Consider the following 13,973-nt stretch of genomic DNA (forward strand, 5'->3'; position numbering starts at 1 on the left):
ATAAGTTGGGAATAAAATGCTTTGCTCAAGGGCACCTAGCGCAACCAAAGCTTTTGAATCAACCAGGGAAATACTGAATCATGAATATGATTTGGAGACACAAGACTGCTTCTATATCCTCACTTCCTTATTTTGTCATAGCACCCAATATCTATAAACTCAGCACTGAGCCGAGAGGAAATTTGCGGAAATGGGGCTACAACCAAATTTGGGTCAATCTATCTATATCCATATGGCATGGATTAGTCACTGAAATACTTAGAAACAGAGTAGTGCATGACACTATTCAGCAAAGAAGAACAAACAATAGCCCAAGTATTGAAGGATTCATGCCTTCCCGCTCACACACAACATTTACTAAACATGTTAGTTGTGTATTTCCATCCACAAGCTAAATATCTGGGCAGGACAAAACCAAGTTAAATACAGAGCTGTTACTAATGATGAACAAAATCAAGACAAAAAATTTGGTGTGCTTGTAGTCGGACAGTTGAATGTATTTGTAATATAAAAATTAAAACAGCAAAAGTGTTACTGCATCATTTGTAATGTGAGGTGTTTATAAGCACCACAATGACACCAGACATAATGTGTACACACCAAAACACTGTCAGTAGATTCCAGTATAGTAATACTAACTCTATTGACCAAAATGGTTGCTGCAGTTCACAGAAGCTTCCACTTGTTCTGATACTAGTATCTGGTTGCTCTCTTTGAGACACCAGTAGTAAAGTGTTTTACATCTCTGGTTTGTTTGAAATAAAAAGAATAGCTAGTTAGGTAGTTGGTGGGTGAGCAGCAGGACACAACGTGATTGAAAATGTTAAAGAAAATAGTGCCATCAACTCTTGCTCCATTAACCTGTTAAGTGACATTGTCCCACCTCTTTAGCCTTGGTGGCATTAGTTTCAGCATCACTTAACTCATTCTGACTTTTTGGTTGTAAAATTTAAAGATTACCCTTTTAAATGAGACCAGGGTTATGACTGTAATCAAAAGGGTTGAAGAACAGTAACCTTCTTATTGTTCTTGTGCACAAAAATTGGCTGCCTGGTAAGAGGATAACTGAAAACCCATGGACAAAGACATATTACTGGAGACACTGACTGACAATTGATCTCTGGGACATTCAATGTAGTACCACCACAAAACATCAGCACTTAGCTTAGAGAATATAGATATATTAATTATGGACTAACAGATTACTGTAACATCAATGAGCTTTAGTTTAATATAACTTTGTGATCTTATAATTCTAAAATGAGCCTCTGTGATCATTAAGGGGAGTTGATCATTTAGTGCACATGTGAATGATTAACATCACAATCATTCAATTATGGCAACATAATCATCCCATTTATTTTGATTGATACTGTATGGAGATGTGATACTTATTCCATTAGATTTAGTATTACTTCCTGCTAACTGGAACCTTAAATGCAGAGCCTGAAGAAATCAAACAGTGCTGTTGTTGTTTAGTTCAGGGAGCAAACAGGGATCAGGGATCTTCTTTAGTGTTTGCTGTTTTGTCTCTGGGACTAGTTCTAAATCACACTCTTCCTCGAATATTAGCTGTAAATTTCAGTTTAACCAGAGCCAGTGTTTTTTTTGGGATGTTGTAGTCAATATTATCTACTGCATAAATTCTTTCACCCCCACCCGTACACTCCATCTGCTGGTGTGGAACGACGGACATCTGGTGTCATTGAGTCTGTTGGCTTTGCACCCAGCACCATATTCAACAGCCTTTCAGAAGATGCAAAATTTGATTTAAATAACAGTATATTAGAGGGCTAAAGAGATCATTCCTGACAAGATATGTACATCGGCAGTCATGTGTCCTGTCAAAGACCCCAAAAAGATCACAATATGATAGACCAATGTAGAGTAAACCACTACCACTGTCGAGGTTAGCGGTCTCGTCACTTAAACTGTTACTACTGATACTACTTAACAATAATAGAGGCGGAAATTACAAATCCCTTCACTGATCAGAATAATTTATAGTCACTGATGCAGTTCATTTTTAAGATAAGCATTTGCATCACTGTTCAACACACATGAAGAAAGAAATAGTTTGACATTTCAGGAAATATGCTTTTTCACATTCTTGGCGATAGTTAGATGAGAAGATAGATACCACTCTCATGTCTGTACGCCAGATATGAAGTTAGAACTGACAGGCAATTAGCTTAGCTTAGCACAAAGACTGGAAGCAGGGGGTAATAGCTAGCTAATTGCTAATTTCCTGCTGGATCTGGCTTCATATTTAATTTACAGACATGAGAGTGGTATTGATCTTCTCATCTAACTGTCAGCAAGAAAGCAAATAGGAGTTTTTCTTATAATGTTAAACTATTAAACTATGTGCTTAACCATCAAGCACATCAGTAAGCGATTGTGCCACTCTTTATGATGTTGTAAGGTGCTGTTTCTGATGTTCAGTCTCTGTTTCCAAATAAGTTTAGTGTGTTGCTTGCTCAAAAATTTCCTTCAGCTAAGTATAAAACTAGATCTATATATTGCTGAAAAGGTGAATAACTCAGCAACCACCCATCTACAACACATGTATTGCCATACTGTAGACTATATCATGACTGAGCTGACATCAGCAGTGATGGGAGCTAAAATGCAAAAAGCTGTTGATTAAATCAGTTATGGTGGTGTTTCAGCTTAAGGATTCAGTGTTAAAATTAAGTTTCCTGTCAAACATACAGACAATCTGCTTTGCTGTATCAGCTGTGCAGTAGCTCAGTGCTACTCACCTATATACAGTGAGGAGTCCTTCCTATGGACATGGTCGTCAATGTAGGACACTCCCAGAGGCTGGACAGGTGTGGCTCCGATGCCCAGCAGAACCTGGGCTCCGATCAGCAGAAGGTACATCATGTTGGTGTTGGCTCGGTTGCCACATTTAAACCCAGAGTCTCGGTTTTCTGACCTGGTGATGTTGGAGCAGACATCCCTGCCATCCTCAGCATGCCACGAGTCCCCGGCCTCATACTCGTACTGATGAGTCAGGAACTCAGGCAGGGCTGACAGCAAAGCCCCCAACGCCATGACGATCCCACCGCAGCCAATCAGGCGGGGCCGGTGGGCCTTGGCGCCAAAGTAGCTGACGAACAGGATGAGGGCCAGGTTGCCGATTTCAAAGCTGCTGGCAATGACGCCCACATCGGCACTTTGGAGGTTGAAGCGTCTCTCCAGAGTGGTCAGAACACTTACCTGGTGGAGAGAGAGAGAGAGAGAGAGAGAGAGAGAGCAAGTGTTATAAAGTGCTTTTACAACTAGCAGCCATTTACAACTGCCAGTGACAGCAGGCCAACCTACTAACCTTTTAAAACAGGTTTACACACTTGATTCTATGTAGCTTCAATACTATTAATTGCTGTAATTATTCTCACCTGTTTCAACCTGACAGAAATATACATTTTATTATTTTCCATTTCATTTAAATGTATAAAATAATAAGGTCAGGCATTGGGCTTCAGTTGTTATCCAGTAATGAAACACCGTGAACTGCCACTACCTCAGAGCTCAAACCAGCAACAACAACCTGTTGGTGACACACAGTAGCTGAGCTGATCTGCAGGGTGGGCTGCTTCCAACATCTTCATCCCCAAACTCCTCCTCCTCTCAAAACATCCCTGAGGCTAGCCTGATGCCAACCTGAGAGACTGAGATATGTGCACGTGTGTGGCTTGAGGCAAGAAACCTCATGCAGCTGTTCTAATTACGCAGTGGACACAAACACATCGTACCAGCTGTGTTTTTCAGCTCTCTGTAAGTGATGAACGGGCTTCTTGTACCAAATGTGTGGTGGATCTTCTACATGACTGATTAAGTGTTGGTCAGGACTTATTTTTAAGTTTCATTAACCACTCACCCTAAGCAAATGGTACACAGTACTGCTCCTCCAAAAGGTGTTGTGGTAGAAGAGGACTGCTTCTGGATAAACCAGTACTGCAAGTTCCATGTTTATCAAAAAGACATGGATTATGTTTATCCTCAAGGAGACAGCTGTGAACATAGCTGGACTGAAATGATGGACTGTGGTCTAGTATAGTGTTCTCTGCCATATACAGTATGCACTGTGCAGTATGTGAAAAATGTCAGAAAGATATGTATCAAGTATCATCAATGTATCATCATATTCACCATTGCTGCAGCCTAATCATGCTGTGCTCGGCCTGTCCTTGCTGAAACACCACCAGAGGTGTCTGGACAGCAGTCCCAACAGATAGACAACTGGCAGCCAAATACTTTCTATAAAAGGATCAACAATCTGTAATCCACTTCTAAAATTGGAAGATGGCTTTCACAGGTTTATTGTTTCAAGTGTGGAACACTAACCTAGATCTGTCACTACACACATGGTGGAACTGACTGATAATACAGCCTGACAATTTGTGACATTTAGTTTATATTTACTGAACATTAAATTATATATGGGTTGACACTGAGCGGTTATGAGGAACAGATGCTTTTTCCTTTTATATATCAGATTTAGACATTTTGGTCCACTCCAATGTTTACAGACAACAGAAATGTCAGGTCCTGCTGTTCTTATAGTGATGACCTTCAGCTATTATAGCTTTGTCCTGTTCCAATTGTTTAGTTTATAGTTAAATTTAACTTGTGCCATTGAAAATAAATGCATACCATGTTGATGAGAAACAAAGAAAGAGAAAATCAGAGCCGAGAAAGCAGCTGACCTCGAAAGAGACAGAGAAAAAAAGGATGATGACAGAAAATATTCAACACAAGAGAGGGTAGACAGTGCTTCCACAATGCTTTTGTCTGTGGAGGGTTTTGCTAAAGGTGCACTTTTGGTTTTGGGTGCTGTTTTCAAGGAGGAAGTTCCACTGCAGTCTTAAAGCAAAATATTATGGCACTTCTGTGGTTCATGCAAAAAATTTAAACCGACTCTGTGGTGTTTCTGCCAAGCAGTGATCTTTATCAAACAATAGCACAGCAAACAAAATGGAAGAACATGTTCAGTTTTTGCATGACAAGTGTCTTTTTCCTAAACAAAGAGCTGTGATGGTGTACAGTATGACTGTATCCTGAAGATCAGCACAGTTGTATATCTATACAATTCAGGCTTTTGGCTGTTGTTCTCATCTTAATGAACAAGCAACAGCTGAACCTATACGAGGCAGGGATCAAAAGAGAGTCAAGCCTCTGACCTTTGACCTTGCCTCTCACAACATGCCTTCCTTATCCGTGTTGTTCTGATTAAACTAGAAAGAAAACATTTCTAATTAGCTTCACTTTACAAATAGTAGTATATCCAGTGGTGTTCTGTCTTTCATCATTAATAACACACAGCCCCATCCTGCTATGAATCTACATTTATTTATAGTATCAAGACTGTGCTGACACCTATCAGGAGAATTGGCTTTGATGGGGCATTTAATACTCCTGATTACAACAGCATCCTTCATATTAATACAGCCTTGGTTATGCTAACTCTGACTAATGTAGGTATCACCACAGAAATACATTAGCAGCTGCTGTGGTTGAGGCACTGGCCGCACCATAAACAGCAGTCATTACTCCCATTACTCTTCGGAGAGGTTTACTGTTAAAGAGAGATGCATCAATCTTGCCTCTGCATGCATGAAATGAAAGTTGAATTTTCCATACATAAAATCAGTTTCATCTTTTGATCAACAGGATAGAGCTCATTCTCTTTTAGGGTGAAATAAATCTGACACAAGATATAAACTGCACTGGCAATGCAGGCTGTATACAAGTCTGTATAGGGAAAAAGGCATAAAGGGATCTTTTGTGAAAATCCAATTTATTTCTGTTGTGCTGGAGATCGCGTCATCTTTCTATTTCATGTTGTAGGCCTATATCCTCCAGTGTCAGAGGCCTCCTTCATTATTGAGGCATATAGGTGCAGAATATAGCGAAGCCGGCAGGTTATATCGACCTCCTGGCCAGTGTTTCGTAACCTGCTCCTGCTCTCCAACAGACCATCCATATACGCATATAACATTCTCCAAACAACGTGGAGCCTACGGCTGCTGTGACGCGTTTTGTGTCATGCAGATGGTGCATAGGCCTGATGGATAATACGCAGCTACTCATCAATCAGTGAAAGCACCGCGTCCCATGGTCACTGGAGGATGTGATCTTTCTAATGTGATCAGAATGATACGATTATTAACCGCATCAGCTGCGGCGGCGCATCGTTACTCACTGCCTGCCTGTGCCGGTGTTGGTGTTGGTTTGAAGGACGCTGCGTTAACCCCATGTTACCTGAGATACACTGAGATACGATCATTCAGAGCAACATTGTGTTTTGTTGAAACTCACCAGATAAGCGCCCACGGTGCCCTGTGCCAACATGAGCGCACATTCCGACACCAGAAAAATCTTGATGTTGGAAAAACACGAGGTCTTCTTCTGGTTGTCATCCTGCTCCGGGTCGTCGGTGCTGCTCCGCTCGGTGCAGATCTGGCTTTTAACCTGCATCCTTCGGCTCAGGCTCCGGTCGGGTTGGACGGCATGAAACTGAACGGGTCCGGTCCGGCGGAGAGCATCTGGTTATGATGACGAGCTGCACTGCAGGAGAAGTGCCAATCTGTGTCGATAGCCCGTCTAGGCAGGAATATACAGCTAGAAATACTGCTGTCCACTCAGCATTACGCACAGTCCGTCAGCGACCTCTCTCCACCGCCTGTCCAGCCAGCGCGTATCCGCTACATCACATTTAAATACGTAGGCTACGCATGTATATGTATGACGGCTTCTGATACCCGACGTAGAACTACAAGACGCCGCTTCCCCACATCCGGGATGTTACATCTCCACCCTGGACCGGTACCGACTGGTTTACGTTTCTCAGCCCGGTTCCGAGCCGCAGCTCTGCGTCCTACAGGCGGTGTAATGTTATGATGCTCCTCCCATCAATAGACCGAAGCACGACGAGAGAGGTGATATCTCTCTGCGTCCCCCCCCCCCACAACATCACCATTAGTTTACCTTTACAGACTTTCAGCTCAATCATTGCCACAAAAAATGCAACATTTCATCAGTGGAGTCACTGAAGGATCCCCATAAGCACACACTGACACATACAATGACAAAGCACATAATTCCTGGCCATTAACAATGTTGTGTTCTAATATTTACATGTGTGTATTTTTAATTAGGCTTCACAGCAGATTTCACATTTATAATCCATCACACATGGACCAAAGGATCTTAATGAATTTGGATCTAGCTTTCATATTGAGATCCTTGTGTCTCAGGCCACTAAATTCATACTATTTTGTGTTATGACACTTCTTGTTTCCTCAAAAATCCAACCTCTTATTGTTCTGCAGTGTACTGTTGTTTTCATATAATTCACCAGGAGATCTCCCAATTAGAGAAGGCCACCACTGTCGTCTCTGAGTCTTCATCACCTTCTGGTGAGGTGCAGTTAGACATCGGACCCCACAGCTTCTGTAAGTGGACCTGTCAGTGCTGAGGTGCAGTACTAGAAAATTGTGGTTATATTAAGCCAGTGTGAATATATGGAACAAAATTCATGTGGAGCTGGGAGGTGTGGATGAAGATGCTCAGTCTCTCGGTCAGATAGTTAAATGTATTAAGTCAGAGGTGACTGGAATTGCTGTTTGGTCATATTGGGGTGCTTTGCCAACATTTCGGTTGCATAGAAGGTTTAAGAACTGTGAGGAAAAATGTTTTCAACATGACCGAGATCTTAAGATCAGACCAAGAGGAAAGAAAGAGGGAGATGAAGATGGGAGTGTGTGTGTGTGTGTGTGTGTGTGTGTGTGTGTGTGTGTGTGTGTGTGTGTGTGTGTGTGTGTGTGTGTGTAAGCACGCATGTATATATTTAAGTTGGATTTTGGTATTCATTTCTGTGTGGTTTATATGTTGCTATGAATAATATGTTAATAAAAATAATACACAGAAAATGGGAGAAAACCTTCATTATTTAGTCTGCAGTTATCCCTCTATTACCTCCTGTACTACTGCTCTATCAATACATGTGTTCATATTATATTTCCCATTTATTAACACTATTAATGCTTATAATGGCTTTATTTCTGCTTCAGTGTCAGTCCATGTTTTCACCAAATGCAGCCATATTTTTAACTAGTTGTCAGGATGTACAGTCATTCTTTTCACAAATCCTTCTCCTAAACATCTGCAAAAACCTGAAACTGGACAGTTTTTATTGTTAAGGGTTTAGTATTTTTAAATAAATCTCTATTTTCACCTTTTAAAATCTGTCCTTTTATCTTTTTTACATTATGCTAGTTTGTTTCATGTCTGTCTAGAATTCCAATCACTGACTTCTCATTACATATCAAATCTGATGAAAAAGATCACAATGAAAAAAGTGCAAAATTAAAATAAGTACACTGCCATGCATTTTTACCAGAACTGATGGTCCTGCTGCTTTAGCTTTATGCAGCACAATTTAATCTATAAGAAGGACACATAAATGAAGATTATTCTTCAGTAACATGCACAGACCCTCTAAGGGCAGGAAAAAAAGGAAAAAGTTACAGTTTTTGGTTCATTTTTTTCTCCAGGGTCACCACAGTGTGACACAACACTAACCACAGGATCACTTGGTTGGTCACCTCTAAAGTCACATCTCTAGGGAAAACATACAGTAACACATGGAAGTGTCTTATAGGGTATAAACTTGGTTAAGTAAAAGGTTGCTAATAGGGCACTTTCCAAAAGGGAATGGGCAGCTGATGTTATGTTATATTATTGTAATAGCAGCTTTGGCTTGGGTAATCTAGCTTCATGCTTGACTGAAGTGTACTCAGCTGGCTTCAGGATGGTTAAAAATTCAACACTTGCCACAGAAGAACTCTATTACACACATCAGCAACCCACTGTATTGTACCGCTGTAGATGTTCTACATGAAAACATTCACTATGAAGTGCAATCGTATCAGTGTGGACAAATATCCAGGGACCACTACAACCATATTTATTTTATGATTTTTAATGTGTACTTCAAACGTTAAGCTGTTATATTTTGACACTTTAGGTGTTACAATTTTATTCTTTAGAGTGATTTAATGATGAGAAGATGGTGTGTGTCTCGTTAAAGGGAATGTTTATATAATATAGCTGTAATGAGAATTGAAACTCTGAACTGAACTGAAGACCGTTAACAGGTAACATCTGTTATGATGCTTTTGTCCCATCAATGTATGTAAAACATCTTAACTCTTGCAGTGTTTAAAGTCCATCACAGGGCTGGTATTACTTGTACAGTGCAAGCTATGCAACTGCCAGCCAGGCGGATGTAATATAACTCTCCATTGTGCTATTTAAAGTTAATGCCTTCAGGAAATGTAGTATGGATGTCATTGTTGAATTAGACCAGCAGCACCTCCAGAGGGCTCCATCAGCTATTAATACTACATTGTTTTCAAATGAATTTACAAATGTTTTACCTTCAAAAATGTAGTAAAAGATGCAAATTATCACTTTGAGTTCTAACGCCTACTTTCAATTTTAAAAAGTGTTTTTTGGGTGAGGATCCGGGATCAGAATTATGAAGTTCATCTGTGCTGAAGTTTGTCATGCAGAAGAAATGAAAATGACAGCAGAGTGGTGGGACAGAGCGCCACAGAGACAGCAGTAAAACATGGTGAAAATCTTCCATCATAACCGTGAAATAAGAGAGCACTGAGTGCCAAGGTCACTTACCACACAGCTTTTGGCTCACAATATTCTTCGGACCATTCAGATGCTCCATCAGGACCAATTCAATAGCATCTGAAGAAGCACAATCTATCAGCCAAACTGTGGACTCAGCAGGAAGATCGTCCATTTCTCATGGAGTCACTCAGAGTACCCGGGGTGATTTAAGATCAACCACAGTGCCTGCTGATGCAGGGCAAGCCAACTGAAGACATTATTTTAGGATGCCTCTTAATCACAAGGTCCACAGAGAGAAGAATGCATGCATTTATGTATTTATCCAACACCAAACAAATAGATGATTATGTCAGAGCTTATTTTGAATGACAAAACCTTTGATACACTTTGTAGATTTTGGTTTCATTTTTGTTTATGCAATAAAATATACAGTATATAATACTGTATTTACTGTATGTCTTTTCTGATTTCTCAATATGTGATATATACTGAATATTTCACACAAAAAACTTTTTGTAGATATGATGAAAATATCTGAACTTTTTTTTTGTCAGTGGCAAATTGTTCAAAGAAATAAGAAAAACACCAAATAAAAAGATACACTGAGAGAGGTACTTCAAACATATTTTACAGTTTGTATAAAAAATTATCCCAACCATAATAGTAGGTAAATCAGTGTTACAAAATGATTTACATAGGGAAAAAACAACTAAAAAACGAATCAGCACCACAATTTAAAAATCCAGTCAATAAAGATATACAGAATAAAATGTAAATAATTTTAATAAATAATGTTAATAATTTTTAAAAGAAACTCCACCGTTAAATAAAAAAATAAAACACATAAAAGACACATAAGTCATGTGGGTAATATAGTGACTTGGGGTCATTCTTCTCTTGACCTCACTGGACATTTCCATAATTAAGAGCACCATTACAATGACTTTTACGACCTCATTTTCCATCAGGTAGACCTAAAAGAATTTTACTGTCTATTTATGATAGAATGTAAATAACCAGCTCTCTGAGAATTACAAACAGCTGATGAATGTCAAAGCAGTGGCTGCAAAACAACTCCCAGGAGTTTTAAACTGAACCTAGTAATTTGTCCAAACCTCAGATCAATGCAGGAACAGGGAAATAAAACATATCAAAAAACTGATTTAAGGCTGCAACTAATTAGTATTTTTATAATCGCTTCATCTGTCAATCATTCTCTCAATTAATCATTTGGTCTATACATTGTCAGAAAGTAGTTAAAAATGCCCGTCATCAAATTGCTTGTTTTGTCTGACCAACATTACAAAACCAAAAGATACTGAGTTTACTATCAAATAAGGACAAGAAAAGCAGCAATTATCCTTCATAACCAAGAAGCAGAAATGAGACAATGTTTGCCATTTTTGCTTGAAAAATGAAATGATTAATCACCTATTTTAAAAGTTTCCAATTACTTTTCTGTCAATTGAGTAATAGATTAATCATTTCAGCTCTAAACTGATTAGTGGTAGATATGAATTAAAGGCACAATCAAGGACCCGACCTGCAAACTGCCAACTTTTTTTTTACCAACCATGTTTACTAAACACCGGTGGGCTCAGTGAGCTGTGGACGGGGAAAAACACGCTGTATCCAGACAGCAAGCTATGTTCTGCTATCTCTCTGGAGCTTGTTTTCTGCTCCTTTGTTGAAGAAATAATGTTGTTTTAGCTGTGTGTGCTTGGGAGGGGCGACTTGTCATTGCAGGGGTGTTTTGTTGTGAAATGTGTATTAGTTGATGGAGGCAGCTAGCTGTTTCATTAGCTGAAGAGCTAATATCTTCAGGGTGTGTCTAGTCGGATAGCACCGTTTTTGTTGTTTTGTTGTGTGGTTATTCCGGTCATTTGTTGACATTAGTGGGAGAGAAGTAAGGCACTTGGGAGCATGCAAAAACGTCACTTCTGTTGGATTTTTTGAGGAAAATCCAGCCCTGATCCTTCACATAGAAATCAGTCCACAGGGTATTACAAACAACCAAGAAAGTCAGGGAAGGTGTCATTTTTTATTTTACATTACTACTCATTCACTCATTGGCAATAAAAAACAATTAATACATGTAAATTGCTTCAAAATTCTACATATAGAACCTTTAACAGGCCTTTTATTTATTATGTTTGATGGTATAACTGAATAAAGGTAATAAATTGGGTATTTAATTATACATACAAATGAATAGCTCAGATTAGTAAAAAATATACATTATTTAGCTTAAATTGATGAAGATATAAAATGTTTAGCAAAACATGTCTCAGCCATGTTCATCCACAATGGCCAGAGATAACAAACGATGTTTAAAAAGTAGGTTTGTCTGTGGAGTCAGACTTCAGAGGTTTATTTAGGCCTAACAGTGTGGACCCCAACCCATAATCCTCCTGCAGACACACCTGTAGAGGAGAGTATAAAGACCCTGGACTGAACTGAGTCAGACATCAAGCTTCAAGGAGTCTCTCCAGAGTAGCTCGCCACAGAAGTTCCACTGACACCAGACCCACGCTGAAGATGACTCCCTCTGTCAGCCTGCTGCTGCTGCTGCTGCTCGGCCTCTCTCAGGCACATCCTCTCCAAGAGGAAGGAAGTGAAGAAGAGGATGACGACACTGTCGACATCAGCACCAGAATTCTGATGTCCAACAACGCCACCGATGAGATCCTGCTGGAAGGAGACCTGCTGGCTCCCAGAACCAGAAACGCCATGACGTGCTGGTCCCAGAGCTGCTTGTGGAGGAAAAGCTCCAACGGCAAAGTGATGATCCCCTTCACTGTAAGCAGTCAGTTCACCAGCTGGGAGAGGCAGAAGATCCAGAACGCCATGAAGGCCTTCCACAGCAGAACCTGCCTCCGCTTCGTCCCTCGTCAGAACCAGTATGACTACATCAGCATTGAGAACAAAGCAGGATGTTTCTCAGCTCTGGGAAGAACAGGAGGCAGACAGGAGCTCTCTCTCAACAGGCAGGGCTGCCTCTACCACGGCATCATCCAGCACGAGATCAACCACGCTCTGGGCTTCCAGCACGAGCAGACCAGGAGCGACCGTGACAGCTACGTCAGGATCAATTGGGAGAACATCGACCCGCGGATGGCCTACAACTTCTACAAGCAGAACACCAACAACCTGAACACTCCTTATGACTACTCCTCCATCATGCACTATGGAAGAACAGCCTTCTCCATCCAGTACGGCAGGGACTCCATCACTCCCATCCCCAACGCCAACGTCCAGATCGGCCAGAGGAAGGGCATGTCCCAGTGGGACATCAAGAGGATCAACAGGCTCTACAGCTGCTAACAACACTGCTGAACCCTTGACAGCCAAAGATATTATTTAGTAAACCAAATGAGCTCAGTGCCAAATGCAACAAATTCACATTTTTTCCCTTTGAGTTCAAAAGCTATCATAACCTTTCAGTTCTTGTTCCATATTCGTTCAATATGTTCAGACAATAGAACATAAGATAAAGTCCAAAAGTTGTTTAAGATGTCTGTAATAAAGTCAGTACAAAATCACTGATTATTCTTCTGTTAATTGCTCAGGAGGTAAAATGGGTCGTCCACTAATCGGAAGATTGGTGGTTCGATTCCCGGCTCCTCCAGTCTACATGTCGATGTGTCCTCGGGCAAGATACTTAACCCCAAATTGCTCCTGATGGCTGTGCCATCAGTCTGTGAATGATTAGATTTCCTCTGATGGGCAGGTTGGGACCTTGCATGGTAGCCCCTGTACCCATTCAGCGTAAGAATGTGTGTGAATGGGTGAATGTGATTCGTAGTGTAAAAGCACTTTGAGTGGTCGGAAGACTAGAAAGGCGCTATACAAGTACAGTCCATTAATCATTTTTATATATTTGTGTGTCCACATGCAAAAACATTAGCACAAACACTAAGAGCCAGGCAAGGACCTGAAGACCACAACAACCACACAAACCTTCCTGCTGGCACCTTATCTAATGATGGAAACTATTCTAAAGAAACAGAGACACTAACAGTCTCTCAAAGTGACATCTGAAGAGCCGGTCCTTTTTAGCTCCACAATGAAACAGGTGTTCACACCATATAGCCTGGTGGGGGTGTGATGTGAGTGGGTGGGTGAAGGTGGGGGGCTTCATCTGCTGTTGTAACAAAAGTGACGATAGAGCTATAAAGATCTTTTTATTAACATAATGTGGCTCATAGTTGTGCAGAAGTGGGGGAATTATTGCTTACTTTACGTTATATTTAGTTCATGCACCTTTGATGAACTGTGGTGTTGTATCAGATTTTTTTCGCCCTTTACCCCAGTGA

General features: G+C 40.5%; 2 protein-coding genes across 2 annotated transcripts in view; one reads left to right on the top strand and one right to left on the bottom strand.

The window, feature by feature from the left end:
- LOC121902742 (solute carrier organic anion transporter family member 3A1-like) overlaps nucleotides 1-7,128 on the bottom strand; it is a 30,176-nt gene extending 23,048 nt beyond the window's left edge. The window contains exons 1-2 of the mRNA XM_042420001.1: nucleotides 6,328-7,128; nucleotides 2,766-3,225 (exon numbers count right to left, since the gene is read on the bottom strand). Coding sequence (XP_042275935.1) covers nucleotides 2,766-3,225; nucleotides 6,328-6,486 — 619 coding nt within the window. The 5' untranslated portion in view covers nucleotides 6,487-7,128. The remainder of the gene's footprint in view (nucleotides 1-2,765; nucleotides 3,226-6,327) is intronic.
- A 4,716-nt stretch (nucleotides 7,129-11,844) lies between these two features.
- LOC121897728 (high choriolytic enzyme 1-like) lies at nucleotides 11,845-13,083 on the top strand. Its single transcript, XM_042412431.1, has one exon. It carries the CDS (start codon nucleotides 12,196-12,198, stop codon nucleotides 12,979-12,981), a length of 786 nt encoding a protein of 261 aa, XP_042268365.1. The 5' UTR covers nucleotides 11,845-12,195; the 3' UTR covers nucleotides 12,982-13,083.
- The last annotated feature ends 890 nt before the right edge of the window (nucleotides 13,084-13,973 follow it).

The sequence above is a fragment of the Thunnus maccoyii genome, chromosome 1, assembly GCF_910596095.1.
Source record: "Thunnus maccoyii chromosome 1, fThuMac1.1, whole genome shotgun sequence".
NCBI lineage: Eukaryota > Metazoa > Chordata > Actinopteri > Scombriformes > Scombridae > Thunnus > Thunnus maccoyii.